This window comes from Amblyraja radiata, chromosome 25 (assembly GCF_010909765.2).
Source record: "Amblyraja radiata isolate CabotCenter1 chromosome 25, sAmbRad1.1.pri, whole genome shotgun sequence".
NCBI classification, from domain to species: Eukaryota; Metazoa; Chordata; class Chondrichthyes; order Rajiformes; family Rajidae; genus Amblyraja; species Amblyraja radiata.
Window position 1 is genome coordinate 34,609,819 of NC_045980.1, and position 18,426 is coordinate 34,628,244.

General features: G+C 50.0%; 1 protein-coding gene across 2 annotated transcripts in view; it reads right to left on the reverse strand.

Moving 5' to 3' along the window:
• The window catches only part of pi4ka (phosphatidylinositol 4-kinase alpha), a 122,486-nt gene that overhangs the window by 36,677 nt on the left and 67,383 nt on the right, over positions 1-18,426 (reverse strand). For both annotated transcript variants that reach the window (XM_033043823.1, XM_033043824.1), the window contains exons 30-36: positions 14,774-14,866; positions 12,494-12,650; positions 10,695-10,822; positions 9,815-9,973; positions 8,418-8,569; positions 6,154-6,261; positions 5,473-5,600 (exon numbers count right to left, since the gene is read on the reverse strand). In XM_033043823.1, coding sequence (XP_032899714.1) covers positions 5,473-5,600; positions 6,154-6,261; positions 8,418-8,569; positions 9,815-9,973; positions 10,695-10,822; positions 12,494-12,650; positions 14,774-14,866 — 925 coding nt within the window. The remainder of the gene's footprint in view (positions 1-5,472; positions 5,601-6,153; positions 6,262-8,417; positions 8,570-9,814; positions 9,974-10,694; positions 10,823-12,493; positions 12,651-14,773; positions 14,867-18,426) is intronic.

Sequence of the window (18,426 nt, forward strand, 5' to 3'; positions counted from 1 at the left end):
AAGTTCGAAACTATATCCTTTTGTGTAAACCTGCAATCTGCAGTTTCTAGTTTCTACAGAACAAAGCAGCTAACCTCTCTTCTGCAAATGTTTAAGAAGGAACTGCAGATGCTGGAAAATCGAAGGTAGACAAAAATGCTGGAGAAACTCAGCGGGTGAGGCAGCATCTATGGAGCGAAGGAAAAAGGCGACGTTTCGGATCACCCGCTGAGTTTCTCCAGCATTTTTGTCTTCTCCTCTGCAAATGATTCTTTCTCAAATTCAGCTCTGCCTCGGAGATAAGTCCAGAGCTGCCAAGTTTTGTCAGAACATTTCAGTATTCTAGCACCTGAAAATCAGTCTTTTGCTGAGGAAAGCAGTATTTTTACGTGGTGAAAAAGGTGTTATTTTTTTATGTGCAGTCATACCCATGTAAGTGTACAAGAATGCATAACTTTGCTACCAATTGACATGTCTTCCACGCACCTTACTTGACAATGCATTCATTGCCATCTCTTTGTATACTGCTGTTTGAACGGCTGCTTCCTGCTTTTAGCACCAGATGATGATGCAGAAGCCATTTTGGAAGCCTCCCTCTCCCTCCCTCGCTCTCTCTCCCTCCTTCCTCTCCCTCCTTCATCTCCCTCCCACCCTCCCTCCCTCTCATTTCCCTACCCCTCCCTCTTTCCTTCCCACCCTCTCTCTTCCTCGTTTCCTACAGTTTTGGTCTCCAAATCTGAGGAAGGACATTATTGCCCTAGAGGGAGTGCAGAGAAGGTTCACCAGACTGATTCCTGGGATGTCAGGACTGTCTTATGAAGAAAGACTGGATAGACTTGGTTTATACTCTCTAGAATTTAGGAGATTGAGAGGAGATCTTATAGAAACTTACAAAATTCTTAAGGGGTTGGACAGGCTAGATGCAGGAAGATTGCTCCCGATGTTGGGGAAGTCCAGGACAAGGGGTCACAGCTTAAGGATAAGGGGGAAATCCTTTAAAACCGAGATGAGAAGAACTTTTTTCACACAGAGAGTGGTGAATCTCTGGAACTCTCTGCCACAGAGGGTAGTCGAGGCCAGTTCATTGGCTATATTTAAGAGGGAGTTAGATGTGGCCCTTGTGGCTAAAGGGATCAGGGGGTATGGAGAGAAGGCAGGTACGGGATACTGAGTTGGATGATCAGCCATGATCATATTGAATGGCGGTGCAGGCTCAAAGGGCCGAATGGCCTACTCCTGCACCTAATTTCTATGTTTCTATGTTTCCTCCCTATCTCCTTTTTTCTCCTCCCTCCCTCCCTCCCTCCCTCTCTCCCTCTCTCCTTCTTCCCCCTCTCTCCCTTCCCTAACAGTCTGTGACCCATAGTGCTATGTGTAGATGTCACAGCCTCAGAATTAAAGGACGTTCTTTTAGGAAGGAAATGAGGAGAAATTTCTTGAGTGAGAGGGTGGTGACTCTTTGCCACAGAAGGTTGTGGAGGCCAAGTCAGTGGATATTTCTAAGGCAGAGATAGATAGATTCTTGATTAGTGCGGGTGTCGGAGGTTATGGGGAGAAGGCAGGAGGATGGGGTTAGGAGGGAGAGATCGATCAGCCATGTTTGAATGGCGGGGTGGACCCGATGGGCTGAAAGGCCTAACACTACTCGTATATATTGTGAACTTGTGAAAACAAAGAAATTGTATAAAAAACGCGTTTCCCAATGAGTGGGGAGAGTCAAGAGAATGTCAGGAGTGTTTTATTGCCGCATTTGCCGAAACCAAACCATGAAATTATTATTTGCTGCTGCCGCAGCAGATGAGAAAATCAGCAAATGTTGAAAAAATTCAATCAACGAAAAATGAAAAAAAATCACGGATTAAGTCTGCCAGATATAAACGCCAGAAGTCTATGGTCACGGGAATTCACATTCAGCAGTTTTTATGCCAATATAGTTGGCTGACAAACTCCAGTGATGTGGAGGATAAATCATATGGTGTTCCTGGTCTTCATTCTGCCTGACAATATCAGCTCAAGATGCATTGGCAAACTGCAAAGGAAACTGGTGAACATATATACACACACATGCATGCACACGCACGCATACACACACACATGCACACGCACGCATGAACACACGCACATGCGCACACACACACGCACGCATACACACACGCATGAACACACACATGCGCACACACGCATTCACACACATGCACACGCATACACGCACGCACATGCACAAGCGCACGCACATGCACATGCGCACACACACGCGCGCGCGCACACACATACACACGCATGCGCACACACACACACATGCACGCACATGCGATCGCGCACACACACACGCGCGCGCGCGCACATACACACGCATGCGCACACACGCGCACACACACACACACATACACAAACGCACACGCACACAAACAGGCGCAATGGTAGAGTTGCTGCCTTATAGCACTTGCAGCGCCGGAGACCCGGGATCCTTCCCGACTACGGGTGCTGTCTGTACAGAGTTTGCACGTTTTCCCCGTGACCCGCGTGGGTTCCCCCCCCCCCCAGAGGTCTTCGGTCTCCACCCACACTCCAAAAACGCACAGGTTTGCTTGTTGAGTGTAAAAACAGGTGATGTTATGGTGCGGGGATCGCTGGTCGGCACGGACTTGGTGGGCTGAAGGGCCTGTCTCCGCGCCGTATCTCTGTACCCCTAAACTAAAGTAAACTTTACTGAGGGCAGGCAAGGGGCGCAAGGAAGCATGAAAGCCAGGGTGTGATTGAGAGTCTGGGCCAACGACCAGCACAAGTGAGAACCACATCAACAGGCATGTTGGAACGTTGGCCACCTCCCCTGCCCACAACCGCACCACAACATTAGCAAAACATGCCTGGTCTAAAACATTCGCTACTGGAGAAATCCTGGGCAGAATTCCACGAAGGGAGAACAAGCAAGTTACACCAGAGGTCACTGGCACTTCTGACTTTACACTACAGATGATTATTCCTAGACCACTGTGTACCATTTCTACACATTGAGACATACAGCGCAGAAACAGGCTGTGGCCCACCGAGACCGCACCAATCAGTCATCACCCCGTGCACTAGCACTGTCCTACACACTAGGGACAATTCACAATTCTCTCTCTCTCCCTCTGTGTGTCTCCCTCTGTGCCTCTCTCTCTGTGTCTCTCACTCTGTGTCTCCCTCTGTGCCTCTCCCTCTGTGTCTCTCACTCTCTGTGTCTCTCACTCTGTGCCTCTCTCTCTGTGTCTCTCCCTCTCTCTCTCTCTCTCTCTGTCTCTCTCTCTCTGTCTCTCTCTCTCTGTCTCTCTCTCTCTCTGTCTTTCTCTCTGTCTCTGTCTCTCTCTCTCTCTGTCTCTGTCTCTCTCTGTCTCTCTCTCTCTCTGTCTCTCTGTCTCTGAGAGAGATGGAAAGAGAGAGAGCGAGAGCAAGAGAGAGAGAGAGAGAGAGAGAGAGAGAGAAGGTGAGAGAAAGTAAATAAAGTAAGTAAGTTTATTGGCCAAGTATTCACATACAAGGAATTTGTCTTGGTGCTCTGCCCACAAGTAACAACATGACATACAGTGACAGTTACGAATGGCTCAGAAAACACTAAACATTAATAATAATAAAACATTAATGATAAAACACCATTGATCAAGCATGTGAACCAACACAATACCAGATCAAAGGGAGGCTGCAGATTTTTGGCTGTTGAGTAGAGCAGCTACTCGTGGAGTAGTTGGAAAGGGAGAGAAAGAGAGAGAGAGAGAGAGAGAGAGAGAGAGAGAGAGAGAGAGAGAGAGAGAGAGAGAGAGAGAGAGAGAGAGAGTGAGAGGCAGTTATAGATAATCATATTATATATCCTCTTTGGTTATTGATGGAATCTCACAAAACAATTGACAATACAACCGCAAGCTGCTTAAGTGCCTCAAGACCGAACAGAAAATGAATGCATTTTGCGATTAAAATGTTCTTCATGAATGAGCATGGATTGGGCATGTGCTGGTTGAATGTCTGATTAATGATGCCTATTTATATATTTGCTTTTAATGTTGTGAATGTATCCCATGGGACCGTTGAAATACAGCCACAAAGAAAACTTGTTGCACTGGCAGAGGATACACTTTGACAGGGATCACATTTATGGTCGGAGATGGATCCTAAGAGATTAGTTTAGGTTACAGAGATACAGAGCGAAAACAGGCCCTTCGGCCCACCGGGTCCGTGCCGGCCAGCGATCCCCGCACACTAACACTATCCTGCACACACTAGGGACAGTTTTTGCATTTACTAAGCCAATTAACCTACACACCCGTACGTCTTTGGAGTGTGGGAGGAAACCGAAGAGGTGGAGCAGAGGCTGAGGACGCAAGGCCAGGCCGACCCTGCCAGGCCGGCAGACAACAGGCCTTCACCGTCCGATCAAAGAACCCTGCACTTATAACAACTGGGACTGGCAAACGGTGGCAAACTAGCTGTACACTGGGAGACTAAAATGCTGGAGGAACTCAGCGGGTGAGGCAGCGTCTATGGAGAGACGGAATGGGTGACGTTTCGGGTCGAGACCCTTCTTCGGACTCGACCCGAAACATCAGCCAGAGATGCTGCCTGTCCCGCTGAGTTACTCCAGCGTTGTGCGTCTACCTTCGATTTAAACCAGTTCTTTCCTACACTGGGACAATTGTTACGTTTACCTGCATACCTGCACGTCTTTGGAGTGTGGGAGGAAACGGAAGATCTCGGAGAAAACCCACGTGGGTCACGGGGAGAACGTGCAAACTCTGCACAGACAGCGCCCGTAGTCGGGGTGACAATAGACAATAGGTGCAGGAGTAGGCCATTCAGTCCTTCCAGCCAACACCGCCATTCAATGTGATCATGGCTGATCATCTCCAATCAGTACCCCATTCCTGCCTTCTCCCCATATCCGTTGACTCCACTATTTTTAATCCTATCTAGCTCTCTCTTGAAAGCATCCAGAGAACCTGCCTCCACCGCCCTCTGAGGCAGAGAATTCCACAGACTCACCAGTCTCTGTGAGAAAAAGTCTCTGTTCTAAATGGCTTACTCCTTATTACATAGAAACATAGAAAATAGGTGCAGGAGGAGGCCAATCGGCCCTTCGAGCCAGCACCGTCAATCATGTGATCATGGCTGATCGTCCCCTATCAATAACCCGTGCCTGCCTTCTCCCCATATCCCTTGACTCCACTAGCCCCTAGAGCTCTATCTAACTCTCTCTTAAATCCATCCAGTGACTTATTCTTACTCTTATTCTTATTCTTAAACTGGCCTTATTCTTCAACCGTGGCCCCTGGTTCTGGACTCCCCCAACACCTGGAACATGTTTCCTGCCTCTGCAGCGTGTCCAAACCCTTAACAATCTTATATGTTTCAATGAGATCCCCTCTCATCCTTCTGGAACCCGGTTCTCCGGCGCTGAAGGCGCTGTGAGGCAGCGACGCTCCCGCTGCGTAGCCACTGTGGTCCAAGCTTTACTTTGCTCCTTACCTGGAGGGATCAGTTGGTTTGAATTGAGGTATTTCTTATCGGAGAACATGGCCGTCCAAAACTTGATCATGATGCTGATGTCCTCCCGCAGTCTCTTCTCCTCCTGCGTTGGATATTTAGGAGCAACACTGGAAGAATGTAAGTAAGTAAGTAAGTAAATTGTATTTATATGGCACGTTTCAATCAACTCGCGTTGAAACCAAAGTGCTCCGTACATCGATAGAAAAATGTAAAAAAAAGAAATATGACACAGCACATTATAGAATTTAACATGTCCCCCCCCCCCCCCCCCCACCCCCCCACAACAGAATCAAAAATGTTCCACTGTGGGGAAAGGCACCAGAAAGGTCAGTACTGTTCCTCTGTGAATCACCCGAGGTCGGGGCCTATCTGTGGCCTCCGCAGCCAGCCCGATGTTTTCAGGCCCTCTTTGCCGGGAAGATGGAACTCCGGCGTCGGGTGAACACTCCTCAGCGGCTTGGAAAATGTCTGGAGCGGCCGCTTCGTCCCCTGGTTGGAGCTCCGACTCTGGTGATCTCGGATGCAGGCACGGCGGTGTTTTAAATCCAGCGCTCCCGATCGCCCGCAGCGACATCTCCTCAGATCGAACGATGCTGCTTTTTTTTTTTGACAAAACCCACAGAGAGACAAAACAACTCTAGTAAAGATGGAAGTGGTCACCTGAAATAGTCAAAGGCGCTGGAGTAAACCTTCTCTCTCAGCACGTTTCGGATGGTGGTGCTGGAGATCACGTCAGCGTGCAGCAGGGCGAGCCCGAGGGTCAGTAACCTGGGGACGCAAACATTCGAGTGGTCACGTCTGCAAGAACTCAGTGGCTGGTTAATTCTTCTGGTAACACCACCCAGTTTGTGTGAGAAAGATGTTTTGTTTAACTGTTTTTCTTATAAATCATGCTTCTCTGGGTATCTACATTTTTTAGTTGATCAGGTTATGACATCGGATGGAAGGTGCGTACCAAATCTCGTTGTACCTCCGTGCAATGATAATAAAAGATATTATTATTATGCTGGTAAAAACGAAGGTAGACACAAAATGCTGGAGTAACTCAGCGGGTCAGGCAGCATCTCTGGAGAGAAGGAATGGGCGAGTTCGCCCATTCCTTCTCTCCAGAGATGCTGCCTGACCCGCTGAGTTACTCCAGCATTTTGTGTCTAGCAACAGAGTTGCTGCCCCACAGCGCCAGAGACCCCAGTTCGATCCTGACCTCGGGTGCTGCCTGCACCTAGTTTGCACGTTCTCCCCCCGTGACCTGCGTGGGTTTTCTCTGGGTGCTCCGGTTTCCTCCCACACTCCAAAGACGTGCGGGTTTGTAGGCTAATTGGCTCCTGTCGGCCCCACAGCAGGAGCGTCCATGTGGTGGGGCTGAAAACTGGAAGTATCCTGAGCTAAATCTGCTACCACCATCATCCATTGCGACAAGTGATGGCTTCCGCTGATTGTAGGCGGAAGCTTGCGCCCTTTTCAGGACGGGCGATTACAGCGAGGCCAACATTTGTAACAAGGTGGACACGAAAAGAAGAGGCTTCTGTCAAATCAGGACTATCATATGAAGAAAGACTGGATAGACTCGGCTTGTACTCCTCTGTGTGCAGCCATGTCAGCAGCGCGTCAGTTTTTCCAGCTTTTTATTATTTTTTAGTATGTTTTAAAGTGTGTATTTTGTGTTTCTCGGTGTGTTTTGTGTGGGGTGTGAGGGGGGAACCGCTTCGGTCACCTCCACCATGGAGAGGCGACTTTTTCCAGGTCGCCTCCCCCGTGGCCTAACATCAAGGATCGACGCGGCCTTTCCCGGAGACGCGCCCGGGGCTTCAGCGGCGGGCGCAGCGTGGACTCTCGTTGTGGAGCGGGCGACCCTCGCTGGAGGGGAGCGCTCCGTTTCACTGGCCCGGGGCAGCCGGCAGCCTGAAGTCGCAGCCTGAAGCCGCGGTCTGCAGAGCTCCAGCTGGTGCGGCGTCTACAGCCCGGGATCCCTCGTGGGGGACCCGGGGGAAGAAGAAGCCATCACTGCCGGCCCGCGGCCAAATTTACCGCGGGTGCGGCATGGACTTACCATCACCCCTGGAGGGGAGCTTCGACCGCCGGCCCTGCAGTCTACGGTGCTTTTGGCTGCGGCGGAGACTTTAAATCTAGACCGCCGGCCTGCAGCCTACAACAATCTAAAGCCGCGGTCTCCGGTGAGGAAGAGCCGATCCTGGACTGACTCTGGACTCTGGTCCTGTACACGGGGGGGAAATGGAGGAGGACTGGCCAAATTTTTGTGCCTTCCACCACAGTGATGAATGCTGTGGTGGATGTTTGTGTTACAGTTTTATTGTGTGTTCTTTATTATTGTACTGCTGCTGACAACCCAAATTTCCACCGACCCTGGTTGTGTGGCAATAAATTATATCTATCTATCTATCTACTCGCTAGAATTTAGAAGATTGAGGGGGGATCTTATAGAAACTTACAAAATTCTTAAGGGGTTGGACAGGCTAGATGCAGGAAGATTGTTCCCGAGGTTGGGGAAGTCCAGAACAAGGGGTCACAGTTTAAGGATAAGAGGGAAGTCTTTTAGGACCGAGATGAGAAAATCATTCTTCACACAGAGGGTGGTGAATCTGTGGAATTCTCTGCCACAGAAGGTAGTTGAGGCCACAGTTCATTGGTTATATTGAAGAGTGAGTTAGATGTGGCCCTTGTGGCTAAAGGGATCAGGGGGTATGGAGAGAAGGCAGGTACAGGATACCGAGTTGGATGATCAGCCATGATCATATTGAATGGCGGTGCAGGTTCGAAGGGCCGAATGGCCTACTCCTGCACCTATTGTCTATGTTTCTGAGTGTGTGCAGGACATTGTTAGTGTGCGGGGATCGCAGGTCGACGCGGACTCGGCGGGTCGAAGGGGCTGTTTTCCGCGCTGTATCTATTTGAAGAGCACATACTTGAATCTTGGCCCGATGGCAGCCACGTGTCTGTTCAAAATCCCCTTCGAGCCTCCGACAGTCAAGGAGAGGGAGCGTTGCAGAAGGCTTCCGAAGATCTCCACTTGGTCCGCACTGGAGTATTTGGCAATCTCAAATCTTTGCACCAGAAACTAAAGGGGAGGTGCGTAAAAATGAAAGTGTGTAATCATTGCATTGTGGGCAACGGTGAAGGAATGTCTAAACCTAACTTGCAGCGGAGTAGATTAGATCAAAGATCCTATAGCGAACAAGATAGATCGCTCGAAGAAAAAGACCTAGTACGGCCATGGGCAGCAGATTCATGGGTAATTTTCAGCCCCATTTCCGTAACCGGCTTCCGTCTCCGCACCAAAGATCCCGTAGCGGAGCAAAGATACTAGCGCGGAGACGGAAGCCGGTTACGGAAACATCCTCGTAAAAATAAGGTAAAACAGGTAAAAATCTTCTCCTCATTTACAGAATTATAATTTATTAACACAAACTGTTCCCCCGCAACGTTGATTACACTGCAGGTCGGGTCGGGTCGGGTCGGGTTACGGAAATGGATGAAACAAAGGCCCACGTTCCGCTCCGTTGCGTACTACACGTCAGCCCATTGCATTTAGCAATGGTGGTCTAATTTGCTCCGCTAGAGGATCTTTGGTGTGACCTGCATTGAGAAAACATGGGCATGCTATTTAAGAATTAAGCAATGCCATTGACGTTGAGCCAAGTCAATTACGCAGTAATGCCTTGCGGCTGCTTTGATAATACGGGTGCCTTAGAATTCCTAGACTATCAATGGGTTTCCAGCTGGTCGCCGACCAAACCACAGAGTTACCCTTTAATTATAACCAGTCATCTGGTATTGGTTCTGTTGTAGCGGTGCCACATGTGGTGACTAAACCGTTGCTTTATCCAGACATACACGCAAGTTTAGTCCTCTAACGTAATGTCATTGCTGCCGCAGCTGAGCGAGGGTGTTGTCATCACAATGAATGGCAGTGCTGGCTCAAAGGGCCGAATGGCCTCCTCCTGCACCTATTTTCTATGTTTCTAATAAGGGGTTAAGGGGTAAGCCATTTAGAACGGAGATGAGGAAACACTTTTTCCACACAGAGGGTTGTGTCCACCGCCATTCAATGTGATCATGGCCGATCATCCACAATCAGTACCCAGTTCCTGCCTTCTCCCCTGACTCCGCTATCTTTAAGAGCCCCATCTAGCTCTCTCTCGAAAGCATCCAGAGAACCGGCCTCCACCGCCCTCTGAGGCAGAGAATTCCACAGACTCACCACTCTCTGGGTGAGGAAAAAGTGTTTCCTCGTCTCCGTTCTAAATGGCTTACCCGTTATTCTTAAAACTGCCAACCCAAAGGCCCGCCCTCTGGTACTTGCCTCTATCCAGATGTGGTGGGGGGTCACCTCTGGGGGTCGGGGGATGGGTTGGCTCTCCTCAGAGGCCGCCAGAGGGTCAGCTTCTATCTTCTCTTCGGCGAAAAGGCCAAACCTCTGCTGCATGGTCATCTGCCACGCCCCCACCATCTCTCGCATAAACTGCAAATGACAGGGGCAGTCACTTCAGAGTCCACGCACTCACCCACTATCTCAACTCACCCACCCACCCACTCACTTCCCCACCCACCCATTTACTTACCCACCCACACCGACACGCCCTCACTCCCCCACCTACTCCCCCACTCACTCACACACCCACTCACTCACACACCCACTCACACACCCACTCACTCACACACCCACTCACTCACACACCCACTCACTCACACACCCACACACTCACACACCCACTCACTCACACACCCACTCACACACACACCCACTCACTCACACACCCACTCACTCACACACCCACTCACTCACACACCCACCCACTCCCCCACCCACCCACTCCCCCACCCACTCACTCACACGCCCACTCACTCCCCCACCCACTCACCCACCCACTCACTCACACACCCACCCACCCACATCCACTCACACACCCACCCACCCACCCATTCACTCACACACCCACCCACTCACTCACACACCCACCCACTCACTCCCCCACCCCACACCCACGACCACCCATCACTCACACACCCACCACCACCCACCCACCCACTCACCACCACACATCACTCACACTCACCCACCCACCACCACCACTCACCCCACTCACCCACCCACGCCCCACCCACCCACTCACCACCCCACACCCACCACCCTCACCCCCACGCCCCCCCCACCCCCCCACCCACCCAGGTGCAATACTGACCGGCACTTCGATGCCATTCTTTGCAGCCAACAGCCACTGCCAGCAGCCGACTGCAATCTCCATCCCCGTTGCGGTGAACATGCGTAGGGGGGCCCAGCACAGGTGGTGCAGCAGCTGAGGATCACACACTGTGGAGGCAGAGCACAAAACACTCAGGCAACACACTACATCTTTTCCAGTCATAGTCAAGAGTCGAGTTTTATTGTCCTGTGTCCCAGGTAGAACGATGACATTCTCACTTGCTGCAGCACAACACAATATGGAACATAGTACAGTGTAAACAATATGATGCATGAGGATAAACAGTTCAGTGTGTGTGTGTATGTACACACACATATTTAAGTATATTCTACACACACAAATATATATATATATATTCATATATAGACACAAAATGCTGGAGTAACTCACACACCCACCCACCCACTCAGCGGGACAGGCAGCATCTCTGGAGAGATGAAGAAGGGTCTCGACCCGAAACGTCACCCATTCGTTCTCTCCAGAGATGCTGCCTATCCCGCTGAAACCAGCATACACAGACACAGACACACACACACACACACACAGACACAGACACACACAGACACACACAGACACACACAGACACACACACACACAGACACACACACACACAGACACACACAGACACACACACACACAGACACACACACACAGACACACACACACAGACACACACAGACACACACAGACACACACACACACAGACACACACACACACACAGACACACACACACACAGACACACACACACACACACACACACACACACACACACAGACACACATAGACACACACACACACACAGACACACACAGACACAGACACACACACAGACACAGACACACACACAGACACACACACACACACAGACACACACACACAGACACAGACACACACACACACACACACACACACACACACACACAGACACACACACACAACAAAAACACTAATAGTGCAATAATCACAACATATGTAGTTCAGAAGGTAGACAAAAGTGCTGAGAGGTCTCCTATGGTCACGAGAGGTCTCCAAAGAGTCGTAGCGTCTTTCTGGTCGCCGCTGAATTTTCAACACGTTGAAAATTTCGGCAACCTCTCACGGGTGCCGGCAGTCGCCTGTCGAGGTCGCGAAAGCGGGACAGGCCCTTTACGTGGCACCATGAACTCAAATTGAACGTGGGAGGCTGCAGTCCGTCACTGTTGCACAGCCCATCTATTGCAGGGGTACACTATCAAATAATGATCGCGCTCAGCTTGAAGGGTCAATCTGACTGATTTACAAGGAAGAAAAGCTCGTTCCCCACAGATGCTGCCTCACCCGCTGAGATTCTCCAGCATTTATGTCTGCCTTCGATTGTTCCAGCATCTGCAGTCCTTTCTTAAACAAGCCAGAAGATGCGGTTCTTTGGCTGCCAGAGATGCTGCCTGACCCGCTGAGTTACTCCGGCTTTTTGTGTCTTTCTTCGGTGTAAACCAGCATCTGCTGTCCCTTCTCACACATTAATCTCTCTCTGTTCTAATGTCTGGTACCTCCACAGTAGAGATCAACGTATTACAATAATCTAATCTACAATGTCATAATATTACTACAATGCCACGGGGTCAAGGAAAGATAGGTCACGTCGCGGCCCTGTTTCCGCCACCACGCACAAGAAGCGACAAGACAGACACCATTGTATGCAGATGCCGAGAATGTGTGTTCAGCTCTGGCTGAATCGTGTGTGTGGGCTCGGTAAGACTATCATTCCATGAAACTTATAATAGGGACATCCCTCACCCTCTCTTCGGATAAGCAGAGCTGTGAGGTTGAACATGGACTGTGTGTAGGCATCAGTCTTGGCCGAGTCCAGGGCTTCCGTTAGTTTTTTAATCATGATTTTGTTCAGGTCAGACTGCCAGCCGGTCGCTTCGGAGAACTGAATCATTCCCGCTACCTGCAGAGAAGAGGGACATATTGAAACAGCGCAAGATGTTGAATAACTCCACCGGTAACATAATCGCTGCTCGCCGAGTGATGTCAGTCGCAGAGTGTAACGGCTTTGCCTTTGTTACCGAAGTTTTAGTTTGCAGCTTTCGAGATACAGCGTGGAAACAGGCCCTTCAGCCCACGCCAACTACTCATCACCTGTTCACACCAGTTTAGTTTAATTTAGAGATACAGCACGGAAACAGGCCCTTCGGCCCACTGAGTCCATGCCGACCATCGATCACCAAGTCACATTAGTTGCACGGCATCACACTTTTGCATCCACTCCCTTGGAGAGTTCGACTCAAGAGAGAGTTAGATTTAGCTCTTAGGGCTAACAGAATCAAGGGATATGGGGAGAAAGCAGGAACGGGGTACTGATTGTGGATGATCAACCATGATCATATTGAATGGCGGTGCTGGCCCAGAGGGCCGAATGGCCTACTCCTGCACCTGTTTTCTATGCTTCTACACACCAGCGGCAATTTACCGAGGCCAATTAACCTACAAACCCGCACGTCTTTACTAGAGCACCCGGATTTAACCCAAACGTCACAGATAGAACGTGCAAACTCCACACAGACAGCACCCGAGATCAGGATTGAACAGTGTGGCACTTCTCCTTGTCATTTTTTCATAGATGAAGCTGTTCCCTGAGTGTAATCAATCACGTCATCGTGCTGTGAAGGGCTTTATACCATGAAAGTGCCATTATTCATGTACAAACAAGCATTGGCAAGATATATGAGCAAGAACCTGTTTAACGGCCAGCATGCTCTACACCTCTGAAAGGGCCAGGATTTGATCTTGACCTCCAGTTCTTTCTGTATGGAGTTTACACCTTCTCCCTGCGACCAAATGTGTAGTAAGGAACAGTGGACAATAGGTACAGGAGTAGGCCATTCGGCCCCTCGAGCCAGCACCGCCAGTCAATGTGATCATGGCTGATCATGAAACTGCAGATGCTGTTTTAAACCGAAGATAGACACAAAAAGCTGGAGTAACTCAGCGGGACAGACAGCATCTCTGGAGAGAAGGAATGGGTCAAGAAGGGTCTCGACCTGAAACGTCGCCTTTTCCTTCGCTCCATAGATGCTGCCTCACCCGCTGAGTTTCTCCAGCATTTTTGTCTACCTTCTAGTTTAGTTTAGTTTAGTTCAGATACAGCGCGGAAACAGGCCCTTCGGCCCACCGAGCCCGCACCGACCAGCTATCCCCGCATTAACACCACCCTATGCAGACACCAGGGACAATTTACACTTATACCAAGTATACAAACCCTGGCCGATTATCCTGCACGTCTTTGGAGTGTGGGAGGAAACCGAAGTTCTCGGAGAAAACCCACGCAGGTCACGGGGAGAACGTACAAACTCCGCACAGACAGCGCCCGTAGTCGGGATCAAAACCGGGTCTCTGGCGCTGTGAGGCAGCAACTCTACCGCTGCGCCACCGTGACGCCTACTCTGGCTTCACGGAACGGCGGGCAAAGGGAATAGACGAGGCAATAGACAATAGGTGCAGGAGGAGGCCATTCGGCCCTTCGAGCCAGCACCGCCATTCAATGTGATCATGGCTGATCATCCCCAATCAGTACCCCGTTCCTGCCTTCTCCCCATATCCCGACTTTTTAAGAGCCCTATCTAGCTCTCTCTTGAAAGCATCCAGAGAACCTGCCTCCACCGCCCTCTGAGGCAGAGAATTCCACAGACTCACCACTCTCTGTGAGAAAAAGTGTTTCCTCATCTCCGTTCTAAATGGCTTACTCCTTATTCTTAGACTGTGGCCCCTGGTTCTGGACTCCCCCAACATCGGGAACATGTTTCCTGCCTCTAGCATGTCCAAACCCTTAACAATCTTATATGTTTCAATGAGATACCCTCTCATCCTTCTAAACTCCAGAGTGTACAAGCCCAGCTGCTCCATTCTCTCAGCATATGACAGTCCCGCCATCCCGGGAATTAACCTTGTAAACCTACGCTGCACTCCCTCAATAGCAAGAATGTCCTTCCTCAAATTAGGGGACCAAAACTGCACACAATACTCCAGGTGTGGTCTCTGAGGCAAAGGATCCCGTTAAAAACCTGCACTTACCTCTCCTGCAGAACGGTTGCGGAGGTTGAGTGACGACATGAAGTTGGAATAGTCCTTCTTCACGCACGCAGGCCTTTCATTCAGCTGTGTAGCCTGTGGACAGTCGGACATAACAGGAACGACATTACATGCGTGGGAAGAAACTGCACATGCTGCTGATACACCGAAGATAGACACAACAAAAAGCTGGAGTAACTCAGCGGGACAGGCAGCATGTCTGGAGAGAAGGAATGGGCAACGTTTCAGGTGGAGCCTGAAGGAGGGTTTTGACCTGAAACGTCACCCCTTCCTTCTTTCCAGAGATGCTGCCCGTCCCGCTGAGTTACTCCAGCACTTTGTGTCTATCGTCAAGGTGTTGCATGAGGTGTAAGCTGCTCCATACAGTGCAGAAACAGGCCCTCTCGGCCCACCGGGTCCGCGCCGACCAGCGATCCCCGCACATTAACACTATCCTGGGGCGGGTTGATTGCAACCTTCACGTGGGCCACCCTGTTTCGACGAATGCAATCAACCTGGCGTGCACAAACAGAAGATGAATCAGAACAAGTTGCCTTACAACTTTAGGCTGTGCACGCCATATACACAAGAGGAAGGAGAACACTATCCTCCTCACACTAGGGACAATTTTTACATTTACACCAAGCCAATGAACCTACAAATCTGCACGTCTTTGGAGTGTGGGAGGAAACCGAAGATCTCGGAGAAAACCCACGCAGGTCATGGGGAGAACGTACAAACTCCGTGCAGACAGCACCCGTAGTCGGGATCGAACCCGGGTCTCTGGCGCTGTGAGGCAGCAACTCTACCGCTGCGCCACCGTGCCGCCCTATGTTCTAGGATTTGGAGCAAGAAAAACTACTGGAAGAACTCTGCAGGTTTCTTTTTTGTAAAGGAAATATGCTCAGAGGAAATATAATTTTGTTCTATTTGTTACTGTAAGAATGATATAAGATCCAACATTGTTCTGACTTGTCCAAATCAGTTTTAATGACTGCAATTTGCACGGCCACCCTTTGCCACAAATTAAATTCGACCGACTCTGTGACCAAGCAGCAGTAACTTAACGGATTGCGAGCTGTTAGATGTCAAATGCTCTTGGATCAGCAAAGGGTCTTTGTCAACTTCAAAAGGTGACACAAAGTGCTGGAGTAACTCAATGGGTCAGGCAGCATCACCAGAGGATGTGACTGGACAATATATTGATGGTAGACAAAAATGCTGGCCAAATCGTTGGATGGATTTAAGAGAGAGTTAGATAGAGCTCTAGGGGCTAGTGGAGTCAAGGGATTTGGGGAGACGGCAGGCACGGGTTATTGATTGGGGACGATCAGCCATGATCACAATGAGTGGCGGTGCTGGCCGAATGGCCTCCTCTTGCACCTATTTTCTATGTTTCTATGCAAACTCAGCGGGTGAGGCAGCATCTATGGAGCGAAGGAATAGGTGACATTTCAGGTCGAGACCCTTCTTCAGACTGATGTGGGGGTGGGGGCGGGAAGAGGAAAGGACGAGGCGCAGAGAGTGGGCTGTGGGGAAAGCTGGGAAGGGGAGGGGAAGGAGGGAGAAAGAAAGGACTACCTGAAATTGGAGAAGTCAATGTTCATGGGGTGTAAACTACCCAAGCGAAATATGAGGTGCTGCTCCTCCAATTTGCAATGGGACTCACTCTGGCCATGGAGGAGGCCCAGGACAGAAAGGTCAGATATGGAATGGGAGGGGGAGTTGAAGTGCTGAGCCACCGGGAGATCAGGTTGGTTAATGCGAACAGAGCGGATCCTTTTCATCAGAAGAAGGGTCCCAGCCTGAAATGTCACATATTCACCTATCTTCACCCACTGAGTTACACCAGCACATCGAGTCCCTGTTTTTTAAACCAGCATCTTCAGTTCATTGTATCTTCTTTGTAACCTTCAACTGAGGCCACAGTTTTCTTTGCAGTAACAAACAGATGCTGGTTTATGCCAAAGATAGACACAAAGTGCTGGAGCAACTCAGCGGGTCAAGCAGCATCTCTGGAGGAAAAGGGTAGGCGACCATTCGGGTCAGGACCCTTCTTCAGTCTGACCTATCCTTTCCCGACAGAGATGCTGCCTGAGCCGCTGTTACTCCATTGTCCAGCTACAGTTTTGCTTGCCGGCCACAAGATGGCAACATTCTGGGGCCGTACATCGCCCGGCGCGGCTTTAGTGGCTGCGGGACTTACCATCGCCCGCCTGGGCCTTCCATCACAGTGAGGAGGAGGTTCACTGTGATGGATGTTTGTGTGAATTGAATTGCTTGTGTGTCTTGTAGGAATTGTTTTGTTCGTATGGCTGTGGACACGGAGTTTCGTTTGAGCCTCACTGAGGTTCAAATGACATGGAATAAATATTGAATTGAATTGATTGAATGAAGGCAGAGTCTATCTTTCCCCTCAAGCCCGATCTGCAATATGTTTACCAGGGTAACACCAGGGGGCCTAGACTCTGTTTACCTGTGCGTTTTACCGCAACTCTAGATGGCCTTGCGAAGGATTACAGTCTCAAGGCTTCAATCCACACCAGTGTCGGCAGCCCTTTGGGAATTTGCGGTGGAGCAAGAAGGGGGAGAAGTTCTCGATGTCTGCAACCTTTACCTTCCACAGCCCACAGCTAACAATAGCCAGTTTCCTTTATCGTCATTTCGTTTGCGCATTTCTTTCATTCATTTGTTCTGCATCTCTCCATATCGCCGTCTATATATCTCCTTTCCCTTTCCCCCCCGACTCTCAGTCGGGAAAAAGGGTCTCGACACAAAACGTCGCCTATTCATGAGGTCATAAGGAATAGGAGCAGAATTAGGCCATTCGGCCCATTAAGTCTCCTCCGTCATTCAATCGTGGCTGATCTGTCTCTCCTTCCTAATCCCATTCTCCTGCCTTCTCCCCATAACCTTCGACAACTTTACTAATCAAGATTCTATCTATCTCTGCCTTAAATATATCCACCGACAGCCTCTACAGCCTTCAGTCCGAAGGGTCTCGACCAGAAACGTCACCTATTCCTTCTCTCCAGAGATGCTATCTGACCTGCTGAGTTACTCCAGCATTTTATACAATATAGACAATAGGTGCAGGAGCAGGCCATTCGAGCAAGCACCGCCATTCAAGGTGATCGTGTCTATCTTCCATAGAAACATTTGGACAGTTACATGGATAGGACGGGTATAGAGGGATATGGGCCAAACGCAGGCAGGTGGAACTAGTGTGAGATGCGACATGTTGGTCGGTGTGGGCAAGTTGGGCCGAAGGGCCTGTTTCGGCGCTGTATCACTCCAATGGGCCTGTCCCACTTACGCAACTTTTTCGGCGACTGCCGGCACCCGTCATAGGTCCTTGCAGGTCGGGCGAAAATTGTCAACAGCGGCGACAAGAAAGACGCTACGACTCTTTGGGCGACTGAGGAGACGACTCACGACCGTACATGTCACTGGGTGAAGCCCGTACGGTCGTGAGTAGTCACCCAAAGAGTCGTACCTTGTTCTGGTCGCCGCTGGATTTTCAACGTGTTGAAAATATTTGCCGACCTGCAACGACCTATGATGGGTGTCGAGAGTCGCCGAAAAAGTTGTGTAAGTGGGACAAGGCCATAAGTCATGAAAGTAAACAGCTCTTCCTTCTCCTCATTAATACTCAT